This window comes from Lepisosteus platostomus, chromosome 5 (genome assembly GCF_059453375.1).
Source record: "Lepisosteus platostomus isolate fLepPlt1 chromosome 5, fLepPlt1.hap1, whole genome shotgun sequence".
Classification (NCBI taxonomy): Eukaryota; Metazoa; Chordata; class Actinopteri; order Semionotiformes; family Lepisosteidae; genus Lepisosteus; species Lepisosteus platostomus.
The window spans coordinates 12,302,743-12,318,073 of NC_142615.1; the positions used below are offsets into that span (position 1 = coordinate 12,302,743).

General features: G+C 45.6%; 1 protein-coding gene and 3 non-coding genes across 4 annotated transcripts; 2 read left to right on the forward strand and 2 right to left on the reverse strand.

The window, feature by feature from the left end:
• Nucleotides 1-1,321: 1,321 nt before the first annotated feature.
• Nucleotides 1,322-8,916, forward strand: LOC148663611 (uncharacterized). Its single transcript, XM_088632863.1, has 4 exons — nt 1,322-1,926; nt 2,028-2,143; nt 2,208-2,428; nt 8,909-8,916. The coding sequence occupies exons 1-4, from the start codon at nt 1,369-1,371 to the stop codon at nt 8,914-8,916; spliced, it is 903 nt and encodes a 300-aa protein (XP_088488989.1). The 5' UTR covers nt 1,322-1,368.
• On the reverse strand, nt 4,233-4,305 carry trnav-cac (transfer RNA valine (anticodon CAC)). The gene has a single exon. It is a non-coding gene; the product is annotated as a tRNA-Val (tRNA).
• On the reverse strand, nt 4,742-4,813 carry trnae-uuc (transfer RNA glutamic acid (anticodon UUC)). The gene has a single exon. It is a non-coding gene; the product is annotated as a tRNA-Glu (tRNA).
• Nucleotides 8,917-13,666: 4,750 nt separating the features above from the next.
• trnat-agu (transfer RNA threonine (anticodon AGU)) lies at nt 13,667-13,740 on the forward strand. Its single transcript has one exon. It is a non-coding gene; the product is annotated as a tRNA-Thr (tRNA).
• Nucleotides 13,741-15,331: the final 1,591 nt, after the last annotated feature.

Genomic DNA, 15,331 nt, shown 5'->3' on the forward strand with positions numbered 1-15,331 from the left:
TGCGAGTCGCTCTTGAATCAGAGCTGGGCGACACGGGCTTCTGTTCTGATATGATTGTACGAGAAGCAGGAGGAATCTCTTCTCTCCTATGGAGCATGAGCTGAATCAGGAGTGAGACATTTCGTTTGCTCGTGCATATGTTAACACATGACCTACATCGTAAAACTAAATTAAAAACTAACATTAAGTTGTCAAAGACATTCATTTATATACAAACAAGAGACAGACATAGTAATGATTCTACATTAACTTGTCCTGCACTGATCAGACTAATTGAAATGTATGAAAGCCCGTTTCCGCCAGGGAGTTACAAAAAAACGCGCTATGGTATCGCAGAATTCCGACTAAGTAACTCAGAATTGCGACTTAGTAACTCACAACTCCGACTTTATATCTCACATTTGCAACTTCGAAATAGCCCATATTTCATTGTCTGTCCTTTTGTTATTGTAACGGATTCGGGTTCTAGCTAGCAAGACCTGGGTTTGAGCCAATACAGTGAGGCACGAAGTAGGGTGGGAGCGGAGAGGGCACAAGCCCTAGAACCCGAATTCGTTACAATAACAAAAGGACAGACAATAAAATATGGGCTTTTCGAAGTCGCAAATGTGAGAGATAAAGTCAAAATTCTGAGTTTTTATGTCGCAATTCTATGATTCTAAGTCACAATTCAGGATACCATAGTGCGTTTTTTTTACTCCCTGGCTGAAACGGGCTTCCATAGGTTCTCAGTGCTGCGAAGCAAAAGCAATCTCTGGAAAATCAGACAAATTATTATCAGATCATGTCAAAAGCTGATCAGTATTTCTTTACTGGGAAGCAAAGAAATGCTTGTATTACACATTTTAATATGACATGCAATTACACATGAAAAATAGTAAAATTATTTTCATTGCGGTACGTGTTGATAGATCAGCCCCCTCGATAAAAGAAAGTGTGGACGGACGTGTCGCATGTTCCGTACTCTGTCTGACAGCGAGTTTAACACACTTTCCTCGGAAATTAGAAACTAATTGAACAATAAATTAATCTGAGCAAACTTTACACGTGTGGGTGATTTAATTCTGTCGAAATTGCGTGGAACTCCTCCGCTGAGGTCAGATACACACGGGAAAATGTTCAGGCGGCTTCACGGAGTCCCGACTCAGACTGGAATCAGGTTCTAATTAGACGCTGAGAACAATCCGGATCTCTGTATGTAATTGATTGTGTTGATTGAGCGGTAGTGTGACCAGGTGTGCGGTAGCAGGTCCTGCCAGTATAAAAACCTAGTCACCGCGTTCACATTTTATGCTTTCTTGCTTCAACACAGTTTTGTGGTTTACTTATTTTACTCCTGTAGCATTTGAACGGGACGTTAATTTGGCGATGCGCTCGTTTCTCTTTATGCTGTGCCTGTACACAGGGGCCGGGCTCCCCGCACTGGTCTCCGCCGGGCCGGCTGGCTGGGACTCTCGGGAATTGGCGCTCCAGGCCGACCTCCCGGCTCCTGAAGACGCAGCCCAGTTGGAGGACTTGAACCTGGCAGATGCGCCCTCCGAAGACCTGTCTGCAAGCGAGAACGACTCGCAGTCCTTGGCTCCCGACTTTCGCCGCCTTCCCGTGTCCAGAGACGCGTACTCGCCCTACTTCGACAAGGAGAAGATGAAGCCCGAAGCCAGCAGCCGCCCCTTACCCGCCTACATCAAGAGCGTCCTGTTTCCTCCCCAGCGAGGGCGGCAGCCGGCTCGCCCGGCCATCGGGGGCACCCGAGGAGTGGCTGTGTGGTGCGACTCCAGCAGGATGTACGTGAGGGTCAGTCGGCTCCTGTTCGGCTTCAGCTGTTGGCCGTCGGAGGTGACCTTGGGCAACTGCAGCGTCAGCCGAACCACACGCACTTACTTCTACTTCATCTACGGGCTTCACGAGTGCGGCACCGAGCGATCGGTAAGCGGGTCTTCATCTACAGGCAGTGTATCGATGTGAGCTGTAGGGCCAGTATCGGGGTTGCCTTTCCTGGGAATATCCCTTCCTCTGTGACCCTGCAGGTTGTCCAGGGCCGCCTGGTGTACTCCAACACTCTCCGCTATGCCCCGCCCTCCTCCAGTGCACCTGTGCATCGCTTCATTCCCTTCTCTGTGCCGGTCAAGTGCTCCTACAACAGGTAGGCAGGGCTCTGCTGCTGCTGGGAAAGTGTCCAGATGCCCCTCATCACCTCTGTCCTGCAGGTTCCACTACTCCTACAAGGTTGGCTATGTCCCCACGTGGGTCAGGAGAAGGACCTTCTTCAAGGACCTGAAGAACAAGCACAGCTTTGTCCTGCTCACCACCAACTCCTTGAGTGAGTGGCTCCACCTGCCTGCAGGGGGTGCTGTGTGCAGGTGTAATGCTGCCTCTCTCTCTCCAGCCCACTGGGTCCGGCTTTCTCCCAAGGATGAGTACTTCCTGGGTCAGCCCATGTACTTCCAGGCCACTGCCTACTTTGCCACAGCGGAGCAGAGGCTGTACATCCACTCGTGTTACGTAACGGAGAAACCAGACCAGCACTCCCAGCCCCGTTTCCCTGTGATCGACAATTTGGGGTATGGCCCCTTCTGGGAGGGGAGGTGGGCAGGAGCCCTGAGAGCCTGCAGGGGTTCATCCTTGTTCTTGTCCCCAGGTGCATGGTGGACAGCAAGGCAGATGGCTGCCTGTCCAGGTTTGTCCCCTCCAAGCAGAAGGATGTGCTCTGCTTCACAATTGATGCCTTCCTCTTCCAGAAGAAGCTGTCCAGGAAGGTATTGCTCTCAAAGGCTGCTCAGCCTTCTCGCTCTACTGATCCATTGTCTGCTTTTTCATCCATGATCTAGATGTGAACCAGACTGTGGCAGCTGTAGTGCCTAGAGCTGCCAGCTTGCCTTCACTGATGGCAGAAGGTCCTTCTCTGTCCCTCTATTGGCCTTGATCCCTTAATGCTGTGACCTTCCCTCTTGCAGCATGAAGTGACTGAGCTGTACATGCACTGTGTCATGGCTGTGGCTCCTGCTAAAGCAACACCAGGGACCAAGTCCTGCACCGAAAAACAGAAAAACAAAACTACTCACTCTTTAATCTCGTCTAATCCAAGACGCACCGAATATCACAGTCTTCTTTTAACACGCGTGCTGTGATTCCTCTATGTAGCAGAAATGACAACCGAGGAGCCGAGAGATTATTTCAGCATTTCGCATCTGAACGGAAAACATGAACGACCAACTTGGACATGGGTGTCTCATGACCGCACCTTAGGTTGTGACACGTGCAGGTGTGAGGGGTTGCCGGGCTACTTTGGAGCAGAGCTTGGGCGGAGGGGGGGCGGGAAAGCAGACAAAGAGGTGACACCTCAAGGTCTGCACGATCACAGCTCTCCGCCGCCCCAGGCTTCCGCTCGATAAGCTACTGGACACACCCGCCCCTCCTCACACAGACCGTGGAAAAGCCCCTGAGTGGGAGGGCTCTCTCTTCCTCCCAGGAGCTCTTGGACACGACGCACAGACAGGGCGCGGGGAGCCGCCGCCTGCAAACACGGCTCCAGGCAGGACTCCACTCCGCAGGAGCCGCAGAGCAGAGGAGATGAGGGCAGCTTAGCTCCTGTGCAGAGACCTGAGCTGTTGTTGCTGTGGATGCTGTCTTTTCTGCACTCGGGGTAGGAGTGAATGTTGAGTTGCCCTTAGAAATGAAGCAGAGCACTTCAACGGCACGGGTGTGTGTGTGTGTGCGCCCTGGTGATTCTGGGAGACAGATCGAACCTGGGCTAAAAGAGAGGGGGCTTAGCCCTCTTCCGTTTGCTAGTTCAAAGTTGTACAACCCATTTGTATCTGCTAGGCGGCGCAGTCGTCGTGCACAAAGAACGCTTTGAAAAGCGTCAAAGGCAAGTCATTCCGAGTTGGTCGTTTGTGTTTTCCGTTCAGACGCGAAATGCTGAAATGATCTCTCGGCTCCTCGGTTGTCATTTCTGCTCCGTAAAGGAATCGCAGCACGCGTCGGCTTCCAGCACGGTGGGTCGGGACACGATGCCGGGGGTCGGAGAGAGCGATGTCTTTCTCGTTAGTATAGGACCTGTCACCTGTCACGCGGGAGACTGGGGTACATCAGGACGCGCATTGAAGTGAAAGCAGGATGCGCTGTGACATGCACTGTGCAGATCCTGCCACACTAAGAGGTGAGTGGGTCTGTTCGATCACAGCGCTAGACGAATCCCCAATCCCCTTTTGTGCCTGGCGACAAAAGATGTCTGTTTCCGCCCGGTTTCGAACCGGGGACCTTTCGCGTGTGAGGCGAACGTGATAACCACTACACTACGGAAACGATGGTAAGACGTGCCCAGCGGCCCAGCGCTGAGCTTTGCCAATGCGATTCAGCTGCTTCCAGTGCCTTTATTGGAGTGCGCTGATGGACCGTGCTCTCTCTCCAGAGACCAGCACGCCTGTCATGGACGGAGCAGGAAAGGTGGCGCCACATTCTACAGCCCTCTCCACGCAATCGACGAAATCGGGCTACTGAAGTGGAGAAAATCGCCTCTCCAGAAAGTGCAAATATCATCTTGGAGACTATAAATCCTATTGCCGAAGGTCAGCCCTGTCTACCAGAGTAACCCTCCTGCAGCGATGATCAGCTCGTCTCACACGCGAGAAGTTTCGGCTGGAAACAAGCGCCCCCTCTTCTCGCACGTTCGAGTAGTTTTAATGCGGCTCCTTCGTACACGGTGCTGATCTTTTGGAAAGCAGGAGGCAAAACTGACACGTTCCCATACCGGGAGTCGAACCCGGGCTGCCTGGGAGAAAACCAGGAATCCTAACCGCTAAACCATATGGGAGCACACAACCCTGCTGTTCTGGGCATCATGTAAGCAAACTACATAAATATGAGCACACGCAAGAGAGTTGTCACTCAGAGTGTCGAAGGGTCGATGTATACTGGTGCTCAGTTGAAATGCAATGTCAGGACTTTTCCGAATTATGTCACACGAAGAGAGCACATCCTTTTCCGCCCTGCTACATGTGTATCGGTAACTCACCGTGATCGTATAGTGGTCAGTACTTTGCGTTGTGGCCGCAACAACCCCGGTTTGAATCCGGGTCACGGCAGAATAGGGGCGTCTGCTTTTACTACTTGCACGAATGAAGGCAAGAAAAAGCCAATCGATGTGAACGAACGGCGCTTTACAGAGGAGTACTGCCTGACTGGATCGTTGATGAACGACAGGGGCCACTTCGACCTCTTCTCGGTTTTCTTCAATGACTTACTAAGGATCTTCTTCACATTCGCCTATGCAGGGGAAGCCAGTTACACCAAAGCAAACGCAGGAAAGTGCAATTCAAGCAGAGACCCGGAGGGACTTGTTTACACCGAGAGTGGTCGGAGAATGGAACAATGCGCCCAGCCCTGTTGCTGGAGCCGATTCTTGATGAGCTCTTGGGCTCACTAAGAGGCCCCCGCTGGATGCTAATCTTTCTGTTGTACTTGCAGGTCCTGCGCTGCTTTTGAGCCGACAGAGCTCGACCTGGTCTGTCGGCACAGCCCAATTGCAAATGATCGGCTCCGCGTACAGAAGGAACGTGCGTTTGGTACTGTTGTAACAGAAGGAATAAGGTTCTTGATCCCAAGATGAAGTAAAACAGATGAGTTTATTGCATGCAAGGAACAATAAAGCCGAAGTCTTGTTTCCCGCAAGAAACAACAAAACCGAAGTATTGTTCGATGTGCCGGTACAAACTTTTAGGTTATATAGTCCTTCCTTGCTGCTTCAGACGTCATTCGGTGTTATGGTAAGGGGGGGGTCATGGTATTTGGCCAGTTAAGAGGCCCTGGCCAAATGGTCAGTTTAAGATTATGCCCCCAGGGGGTTCCTTGTTCGCATCTGGCATCCTTATCAGTTAACCCCCTTTCCTGCCATAAACCCCTGTTGCTTAGAAGTCTAATTTTCAGGCAGAACTGACTTACGTTAACCCTTTTTACATCTTATCTCTTACTTCATTCCCCCCTTATAAAATATGGCCTACGTCAGGACTGCCTATTTTTTCACATACAATGTCAGGGCAGATCTTTCCTTTTTAGATGTACAGGCATGCGTTACCATGACATTGTGTGTTCCACAGTTACAACAAGATGTTATTGATGTTTTTGTACAAGTGATAGTTACAATTATACATATAAAACAGCCCTAATCCTACAAATACATGAAGTCCTACTCCAGGACCCAAACGCAGACCTCAGCCATGTGGAGATCTATCGTCAGGATCTTGGAACAGCAATACTGACCCAACTCCGATTATAATTTTTTGGCTTATAGATATGCCAACACCCGGAATGTATTGATACCATATCCCCAGAAATGCTCCTCAGGCCTAACAAGCACACTGTTGGTCTTAGGAAACATCAGACACAGAAACGGTAACAACATCCTTCTTTCTGTTCACTCAGTCTCTGGTGCCGTGGGTCGGTGAAAGTGCGATACGCGGATCCAGCGATCTCATCCTGTCACTCAGATGGCACAGTCAGTAGTTGGTGGCACTTGATATGGTCCCTCCCAGCAGGATTGCAACGTCTGGCAGGGTATCTCTCCTTCACCTACACCCACTCGCCAGGTATCCGGTCGTGTCTCCCCTCTACTGGAGGTCCCCAAGCGTCCGGCACCTGTTCACGAGCCCTGTGCACTGCTTCAGTTAACAAACCTACAATACTTTAATAGAGAGTTAGTTAATTCATCAGTGCCTTAGCCAAACTTGGCCTCCAGGGAGTTTCTTTGGCTGCCCGTGATGATCTCAAATGGGCTCAGTCTCACAGTTCTGTTTGCTCCAGCCCGCAAACCGCACAGGACTGCAGGTAGAGCATCTACCCACGGTGTTCCTTCAGTTGATATTTCCTTAGTTGGTCTTTCAGACTGTGGGTGATGGGGGCAATGTGACTTCTAACTTACCCCTAGTGAGGCAATTACAGCCTGGCACACCTTCCCAGTGTAGTATGCCCCTAGATCAGTATCCAAGGGGAAGGGCAGTCCGTACCACGGGATCATCTTTGTCATACACTTGGGTATGTGCCAGCCCACATCCCATCATTATACAACCCCACATTGTTACACATTTGTTCTAACCACTATTAAACATCTATTAAAGCCCTCAAACTGAATTCTCCCCTTTCCCCAATAGAGGTTTCACAGGGGTCTCAGACTCCCGCTCTCCCAGTGCCGCTCGTCTGGCATCTGCTTCTGCATGGTTGTTACCTTGAGTTACTGGAATTCTTTATTTATTGTGTTATTTACACCTTACTCAAGCTGCTTCTGTCGGCAGCTGTAAAACTACAAATCAGTTCAGAGACAAGCCCAGTATTCTTAACTGGAGTCCCTGCCGTTGTGAGAGAATCCTATTTCTCCATAGCCATCCAGAATTGTGGCCTACATGCAACAAATACATACATTATATACATATACAGTAACCCTTTGTCCACACTTACATATAAAGGAATGGTTGATCCATCTGAGGAAACCCCAGTCTCAGCACCTGTAAGAGAGCTTGTTTCAAATTATTACAGGCGGCTTTTGCTGCTGGAACCAAGGCAATCTTGTCCTTGTACTGCACTCCCCCCTTAAGCAGATCTGTTAAAAGTTGTGCTCACCCCGTAAAAACATTGCACCCTGGCCCTGTTAAAATTCCACAATGCTCGACACAAAAGGGCCTTATTATAACTGCTTAATATTAGACACTATAAAGCTGAAGCAACTCAGACTTGTGGGTTTCCTCGTCAGGGGAAGAACTCAGAATACCATCAACATACTGAGTGATCACAGTCAGTTGAAGCCATGTGATACCCTGTTCTGGATAGTCATTCTTTGTAATGCATAATATTCCAACCCAATAGATCTGGGATAAAACCACCCATTAAAATCTGGTACTCGGCAAGTAAAACTTGCTGCCCCAATACTCCTGTGGCTTCCTGCCGTCTCCCCATATACATTACTCTATAGCACACTGTTGAACAGAGGAGTGAAACAAGCATGACAGTAGTGCTCCAGTATCCCCTAACAGAGAAACCAACACTCCATTAACAATACATTTTTATCCACTGGACTGGGACAGACTTAGGGAGGCTACAAGGGATTTACAAGATCTAATCGTTAGGTAACAGATCTTCTCACAAGACGTTATTCTCCCCAATCTCGATTCTAAACCTACAGCGTTTCAGCATGTCTGGTTTCGAGACATTCAAAAAAATCCAAATTGTTTCCACTATTGCAACTAATTGTATAAAAATACAAAAACTGTTTATCTAACTACTTTTACGTCCACCTGTACTGTACTTATACGTTTCAGACGCTCTTATATTTTCCAATCTCCTTACAGATGCAGCCATTCAAAGTGCTCGGTACAGACACATACCGGAGGTAATTGGCTACGGCGTCGTGCATCGTGACGCGCGATGACGCAAAATACCGCGGTATGTGATTGGTTGACCGACAGGGGCACTCGTGGTCCGTTGGTCTGTCATAGAAAGACTTACTGTAAACGTCTTTACTGTGCCCGTTGTAGATATTGAATTTTACCACTGAAGGGAAATCTGAGTAGCTGAGCATAAAAAGAATAGGAGCATACTGTAATGTGTGTGAAGGCCATAAACGATATTAATTTTGGAACATAAACATACAGTATATAGCTGGTCTTGGTACTTTAAAGAAAAAAATACACACCAGTATTCCATTTCTCCCTAAACATTGTAAACTTCGAAGTCTTTAACTAACGTGATACCGGAGTCAACAAGCATACTTTAAGAATTTGATTAAAAGGGAATATAATATGGAATCGCGTATCTCAAGAATTTAATAACGGTATGATTATATCCATGTACTGCGACAGGGCTCTGTAGGGCTGTTTCGCCTATGTATTCATGTGAGCTCTCTTTTGGCCCACTGGTCTAGGTGCGTGACTACCAACTGGCAGGTTGTGTGTTCGAATCCAGCTGGTGCTGGACTTTTCATTTTTATTTATTTATTTTTTAATCACGTAACATAAACATATTACCGTATGCAAACTGTATACAGTATGAATATGTATATTTAATGTCTTAACTGTGCCCATTTAAGTATTGAATATTCATATCTCATTTTACCACTGAAGGGAAATATTATTACATGGGGATTCAGTTGTCTGAAAAAACGCGTTTATTTCGGGCTGAAAAACACGTTTTGAAAAGTGTGCTGTTACTGCCCCATAACTTACATGGGGTTGACCAAACTTGCAGAAACATGTTTATTTCTGCTGAGAAACACGTTTTGACCCTTTCTGCACACTGGGGTTAAGAGCTGAGTGTGTGGGCTCTTCTGAGCATAAAAAGAATAGGAGCATACTGTAACGCGTGTGAAGGCCATAAACGATATTAATTTTGGAACATAAACATACAGTATATGGCTGGTCTCGGTACTTTAAAGAAAAAAATACACACCAGTATTTCATTTCTTCATAAACATTGTAAGCTTCGAAGTCTTTAACTAACGCGATACCGGAGTCAACAAGCATACTTTTAGAATTTGATTAAAAGGGAATATAATATGGAATCGCGTATCTCAAGAAATTAATAACGATATAATTATATTCATGTTGCAAAAGAACTGCAACGGACATAAAAACTCCCTTGCTTTTAACAGAGCGTTCCATAATTTCTAACTACGAAAATGCCAGGTGAAAGGATTTGTAAACATATTTTGTTAAAGCAAGTCAGTTTTTTCCGCAACACATAAAATACATTTTTCCAAGAAAGTTTAGCCTTTGTCACTAATGAAACCACTAAATAAAGACATAAATATAGAAATCTTAAGATTTGTTTTATTTAATGTTGGTAGCAGGATGAACTGTCAGAGTGTATATTTTGTCGCAGAGTTGCTACAAGATGTTAACAGTGAAAAAGGTATTTAGAAATGAGTTATTTCAAGATGAAAAAGAAAACATACACGAAACATGGTTTCATTATGACCAGAATCGGTCTTGAGATATTTTTAACTTGATTTACAGTATTTGAAAGGTATGTCTTAACACCGATACTACAGTGCTTAAGTACTGCTCACGTATATGTTTCTAGGTTTATATTATGCATTTCATATGGTCAAATTACTTTTTGAGCAACTAATAAGAAGCGCGAAACGGTATCTGTTTTAGTTTCGTTTTGTGCTGGGACCCGTGGATTGATTAGAGATATCAAGTACATAGAAGTCATTTTTTAAATGTTGTTGTTCGTCTTGAAAAAATGTTACGAGTACATCATCTATCAACAATTACACAGGTTCTGTTTCCATATTGCGGATTTTGGTTACGTAATATTATTTTCTAGATTTCACGTTGTGAATATATGATTTGGGCAAACAGAGCCGCAAAGAAGTACATTATTGGTTGTTGTTTTTTTTTTGCAGTTTTATCTAGAACAAGCGATGCTTAAACCTTTGTCTGATTCTTGTGAAACTATCCACACGACAGTTACAGTACCTAGGAGTTGACTTCAGTGATGTCACTGATGGGATGTTTCTAAAAATCCATCCTCTGTAAAACGTCTTCTCTAGTTGTCCTGCATATGTATTCGCTAATGAAGCTGTGTGTTCTGAGCCTGGAACTCTACATTTCTTTATGAACCAGCTTAGAGGGCTAAAGACAGCTTGTGTTTAAATTGAGTGTAAGGCAATTTATGCTTCTAAAGTCATGGTCAGCATTTATTTTTGTACTGTGCTTTAAACTTGTTCTGTGCCTAGTCACATTATTTTATAGCGTTTTTATAGCGTTATCAAATCCATGAAATGTTAGTTTCCTGACTCCCATGTCACATGGTCTGTGATTGAAACCTGTAAAACCGGTTTAAATCGCCACAGCCAGCACTCTTCAGGTGTGAGGGTCTTCTGCTCAGAATGAAACGCTAAAATGTTTGTGTATATTCTAATGGTAGTGGGGGCAGGGTGTGTGGGAACAGGTTTGGTTGAAATTGCATTGGAGATCTATGTTCTTCACACCTGAAACATTTTCTCTGAAAGCATTTTCTTCACAGTTTAACCGATCTTGTTACAGCATTTTACAGTTTACTATTATGAACCATATTAATTTTAAGTGCTTAATGTAAAATCTTGTAAAAATATATTTTCATTGTTCAAATATACATTAAGTCTGACTATCATATAATAAGTTAAATACAAAACTAAAGAAAAAATAGGGTTAAATATAATTCAAAATATTTTGCTAACAATGTTAACTGTTGATGAATAATAAAATGTATTAACTAAGGAGTAGGATGGCATAGTTGTTAGTATGTTTTTTGTTTTGTTTCTTTTTCATAAATACAACAGTAGTACCTGATGTCTCAGTGGCTTTCAAAATTAAATTATGCATGCAAACCTGTGAACTAGAAAGATAACTAAGATATCCATCCATTATATTCCATAATATCCATGAAATATATGGCGCTGAAATATGTGTGACGCAGTGGTGGCCTGACACGGAGAGGTGCCCTGGCAGCTGTATGATGCAGTGGTGGCCTGGCACGGTGAGCTGCGCTTGCAGCTATGTGGCACGGTGAGGTGCGCTGGCAGCTGTGTGATGCAGTGGTGGTCGAGTATGTAGAGGTGTCGTGCGAGGCATGCTTTTTGCACGCATGAAGTAAATCCCACGATTGCTTTTGAACTTGGACAAAGTACTTCCAAAGGAGCGCTATGCGCAAAGATTTAACAAGCTCAACCCCCGCCGACGATTTGGTGTGAAGAAGCAGAACATTCAAGTTTCACAGACAGAAGCAGCACGCCAGCACAGCCAACATTAAAACGGAGGGCACACTACGATTTGCATTGACACAAAAGTGATCTGGGCAGACATCGTTCCCTGCATAACGCAAAAAGTGACAAAGCGCTTTTGGGTTGAGAGGACGCAAGAAGGTTTTTGTTTTGTGCCTTGATGTCAAGCTGAGAAAGTATCTTTAAACACTTTGCTTAGTTTCTCGAGAGACTGCCAAAAAGCAGTTCCCTCCCTTTCGTCTGAAGCCAGCTGAAAGGGGGTCTCGACAGAAGCACCTGGCAGCGGTGGGATTTGAACCCACGCGCCCGAAGAGACTGGAGCCTTAATCCAGCGAATTAGACCGCTCGGCCACGCTACCCGCTGTGCACTGTCTCTTTGTCTCATTACTTGCCCGGAGGAAGCCGGGTGGGTTTTGCTCTTGTCGCCCGAATTAGTGGCGTTATGACCGTGGAACCGACTGCACCTGCTTTTTCTGAGACGCTTCCCCTCTCATGGTGAGATCTCTACTTCTTTAACACCTCTTGATAAAAATCTTCTTTTGAGCAGGTTTCAGACCTCTGCGTACAGCATCCTTGATGTCATTTTATTTTTACAGCAGCCGCATCCGGAAAGTTGTGTCTTTTACGTTTTATTTGAACAACAAAACTACATACAATACAAACAAGAGCACATATAACGTATCAAGAAAATCGTCAGGGGCACATGCTATAATACAATGACACTTTATGAAAAATGATTACACAAAGTAAAGATAAGGTCTGCACAGCTTGTTCTTACATTTCGAAAGAGTCCGTAAATACCCCTTTACGTCTATTTTGAACTGTTCAAATGTAGGACTCTTCCCAGACCATTTCACTTTATACCACATTCCTAAACGAGGATGCTTCTCCTGTTTTAGAACTATTTTGGGCGGTATGGCTTATACAGCACACCCACAGTATTCTAATGGTGGACTGCAGATCTGTGCTATAGTTCAGTCGAATTCAAAGGATCCAGCAATCGTACTGGATTTGTCTGGGATTCTGAAATGTCTCTTGCAAAAGTATTTGGGTTTGCTTGAACCTTTGATAAAAAAAAGTGATCTGATCTGAGACTACCCAGCTTACAATCTCTGAGGTAGTTGTCACTAAACTCGGACGTGATGTGGCACACATGTGCCGTGTGCCTTTACTTTTGTAAAAAACTGGTATCGGGAAAAGTTTCTTAATATTTCTTTTGATTAGCATGCAAGAAAGTGTGATCATTACCTATGGAATTTCCCGCCAGCGTGGAGCTTGAATTCACAACCTTGAGACTCAGTGTTCAACAGTCACAGAAGAGGTCAGCCTGGTCTTCAGTTTGCCAACGATAAGCTCCGGCAGTGCTCCTCTGTAAAGCAGATTGTTCGGATCGGTTATGTGGGACGGCACTTCGATACTAAGATCGTTTGCAGCACACGCATGGTTTCCCCCTTCACGCAAAAAACATAGACGAAGGAAACTCTCTTGTCTTGGGCTGCTGACTCCCGGATTTAAAGCGCTCTGGGTGCCAGCTATGTCTCTAACAAGCACACTATAAAGACAGGAATTACACTTTGCTCACGTCACGCATGGAATGGCGAGGCTACTTGTTCCAATATTATCTAGTCTCACCTCATATGGTGCCGATTCCTGGTTTTCATTTAAGAAAGAGCACTGCAAACACCGCAAACAGTGCAAAACGTGTGATGAAAGAAGTCTTTTCCCCCCTTTGTCTAAAGCGGAACACAGCGGAGTGACAGATAAAAGCCATTTCTCATCCTTTCTCTTAGTGGTGGAACTATCGCATGTAAATGAGGCAACTTGCAAGGCGAGCAGGCTCGGTGCACACCGAACGCAGATGTCTCAGAGCAGTAGAGACGTGTCCAAGTGGCTGTCAAAGGACAGCACTTCGCCGGCGCCGTGGCTTAGTTGGCTAAAGCGCCTGTCTAGTAAACAGGAGATCCTGGGTTCGATTCCCAGCGGTGCCTTTCTTCCTGTCTTACTGTACAGAATTTATCCTTATGGGCAAATCCCATGCCTTTTAATTCAGGTGAATGCAAGTGTCCGTTTCCTTTCTGGAACAACTTGTTTTGAAAGAAATCTATACAGCTTGCGAAAGATGAAACACAAATCTTGCTTATCAGTGAAGAAGAGGTACTCCCAGCAGGCCAGCTAATACCAGCAAAGTTTTTTTTCACCCTAACCCAGAGAATGGAGAAAAGCGAGGCGCCTGTGGCTCTGCAGTGTAATCAGTTCGCGAGTTTGGCGGTTAGCTGAAAGAGTGGTAAATGGAGCTCGCCCCAGCCCGTCCTTATTCGTTTAAAGAGGATAAAAAATTAACTTCGCCGCCATTACTACCAGCTTTAAAAGACTGCCATGGGCACGGAAAAAAACACACTACAGATGACTTTTCTGGAGCCGAAGCAGAGATTCCTTTACGAACCAACTGATAAAGCTCAGCCAGTGAATACTGTTAACAGAATGTGAAAGCACGATCAACTTTGTAACTGCAACCACAGGAAAAACAGCAAGAAGCAGGCTCCATTCCCCATTTAAATCTGTCGTGCGAGGCATGCTTTTTGCACGCATGAAGTAAATCCCACGATTGCTTTTGAACTTGGACAAAGTACTTCCAAAGGAGCGCTATGCGCAAAGATTTAACAAGCTCAACCCCCGCCGACGATTTGGTGTGAAGAAGCAGAACATTCAAGTTTCACAGACAGAAGCAGCACGCCAGCACAGCCAACATTAAAACGGAGGGCACACTACGATTTGCATTGACACAAAAGTGATCTGGGCAGACATCGTTCCCTGCATAACGCAAAAAGTGACAAAGCGCTTTTGGGTTGAGAGGACGCAAGAAGGTTTTTGTTTTGTGCCTTGATGTCAAGCTGAGAAAGTATCTTTAAACACTTTGCTTAGTTTCTCGAGAGACTGCCAAAAAGCAGTTCCCTCCCTTTCGTCTGAAGCCAGCTGAAAGGGGGTCTCGACAGAAGCACCTGGCAGCGGTGGGATTTGAACCCACGCGCCCGAAGAGACTGGAGCCTTAATCCAGCGAATTAGACCGCTCGGCCACGCTACCCGCTGTGCACTGTCTCTTTGTCTCATTACTTGCCCGGAGGAAGCCGGGTGGGTTTTGCTCTTGTCGCCCGAATTAGTGGCGTTATGACCGTGGAACCGACTGCACCTGCTTTTTCTGAGATGCTTCCCCTCTCATGGCGAGATCTCTACTTCTTTAACACCTCTTGATAAAAATCTTCTTTTGAGCAGGTTTCAGACCTCTGCGTACAGCATCCTTGATGTCATTTTATTTTTACAGCAGCCGCATCCGGAAAGTTGTGTCTTTTACGTTTTATTTGAACAACAAAACTACATACAATACAAACAAGAGCACATATAACGTATCAAGAAAATCGTCAGGGGCACATGCTATAATACAATGACACTTTATGAAAAATGATTACACAAAGTAAAGATAAGGTCTGCACAGCTTGTTCTTACATTTCGAAAGAGTCCGTAAATACCCCTTTACGTCTATTTTGAACTGTTCAAATGTAGGACTCTTCCCAGACCATTTCA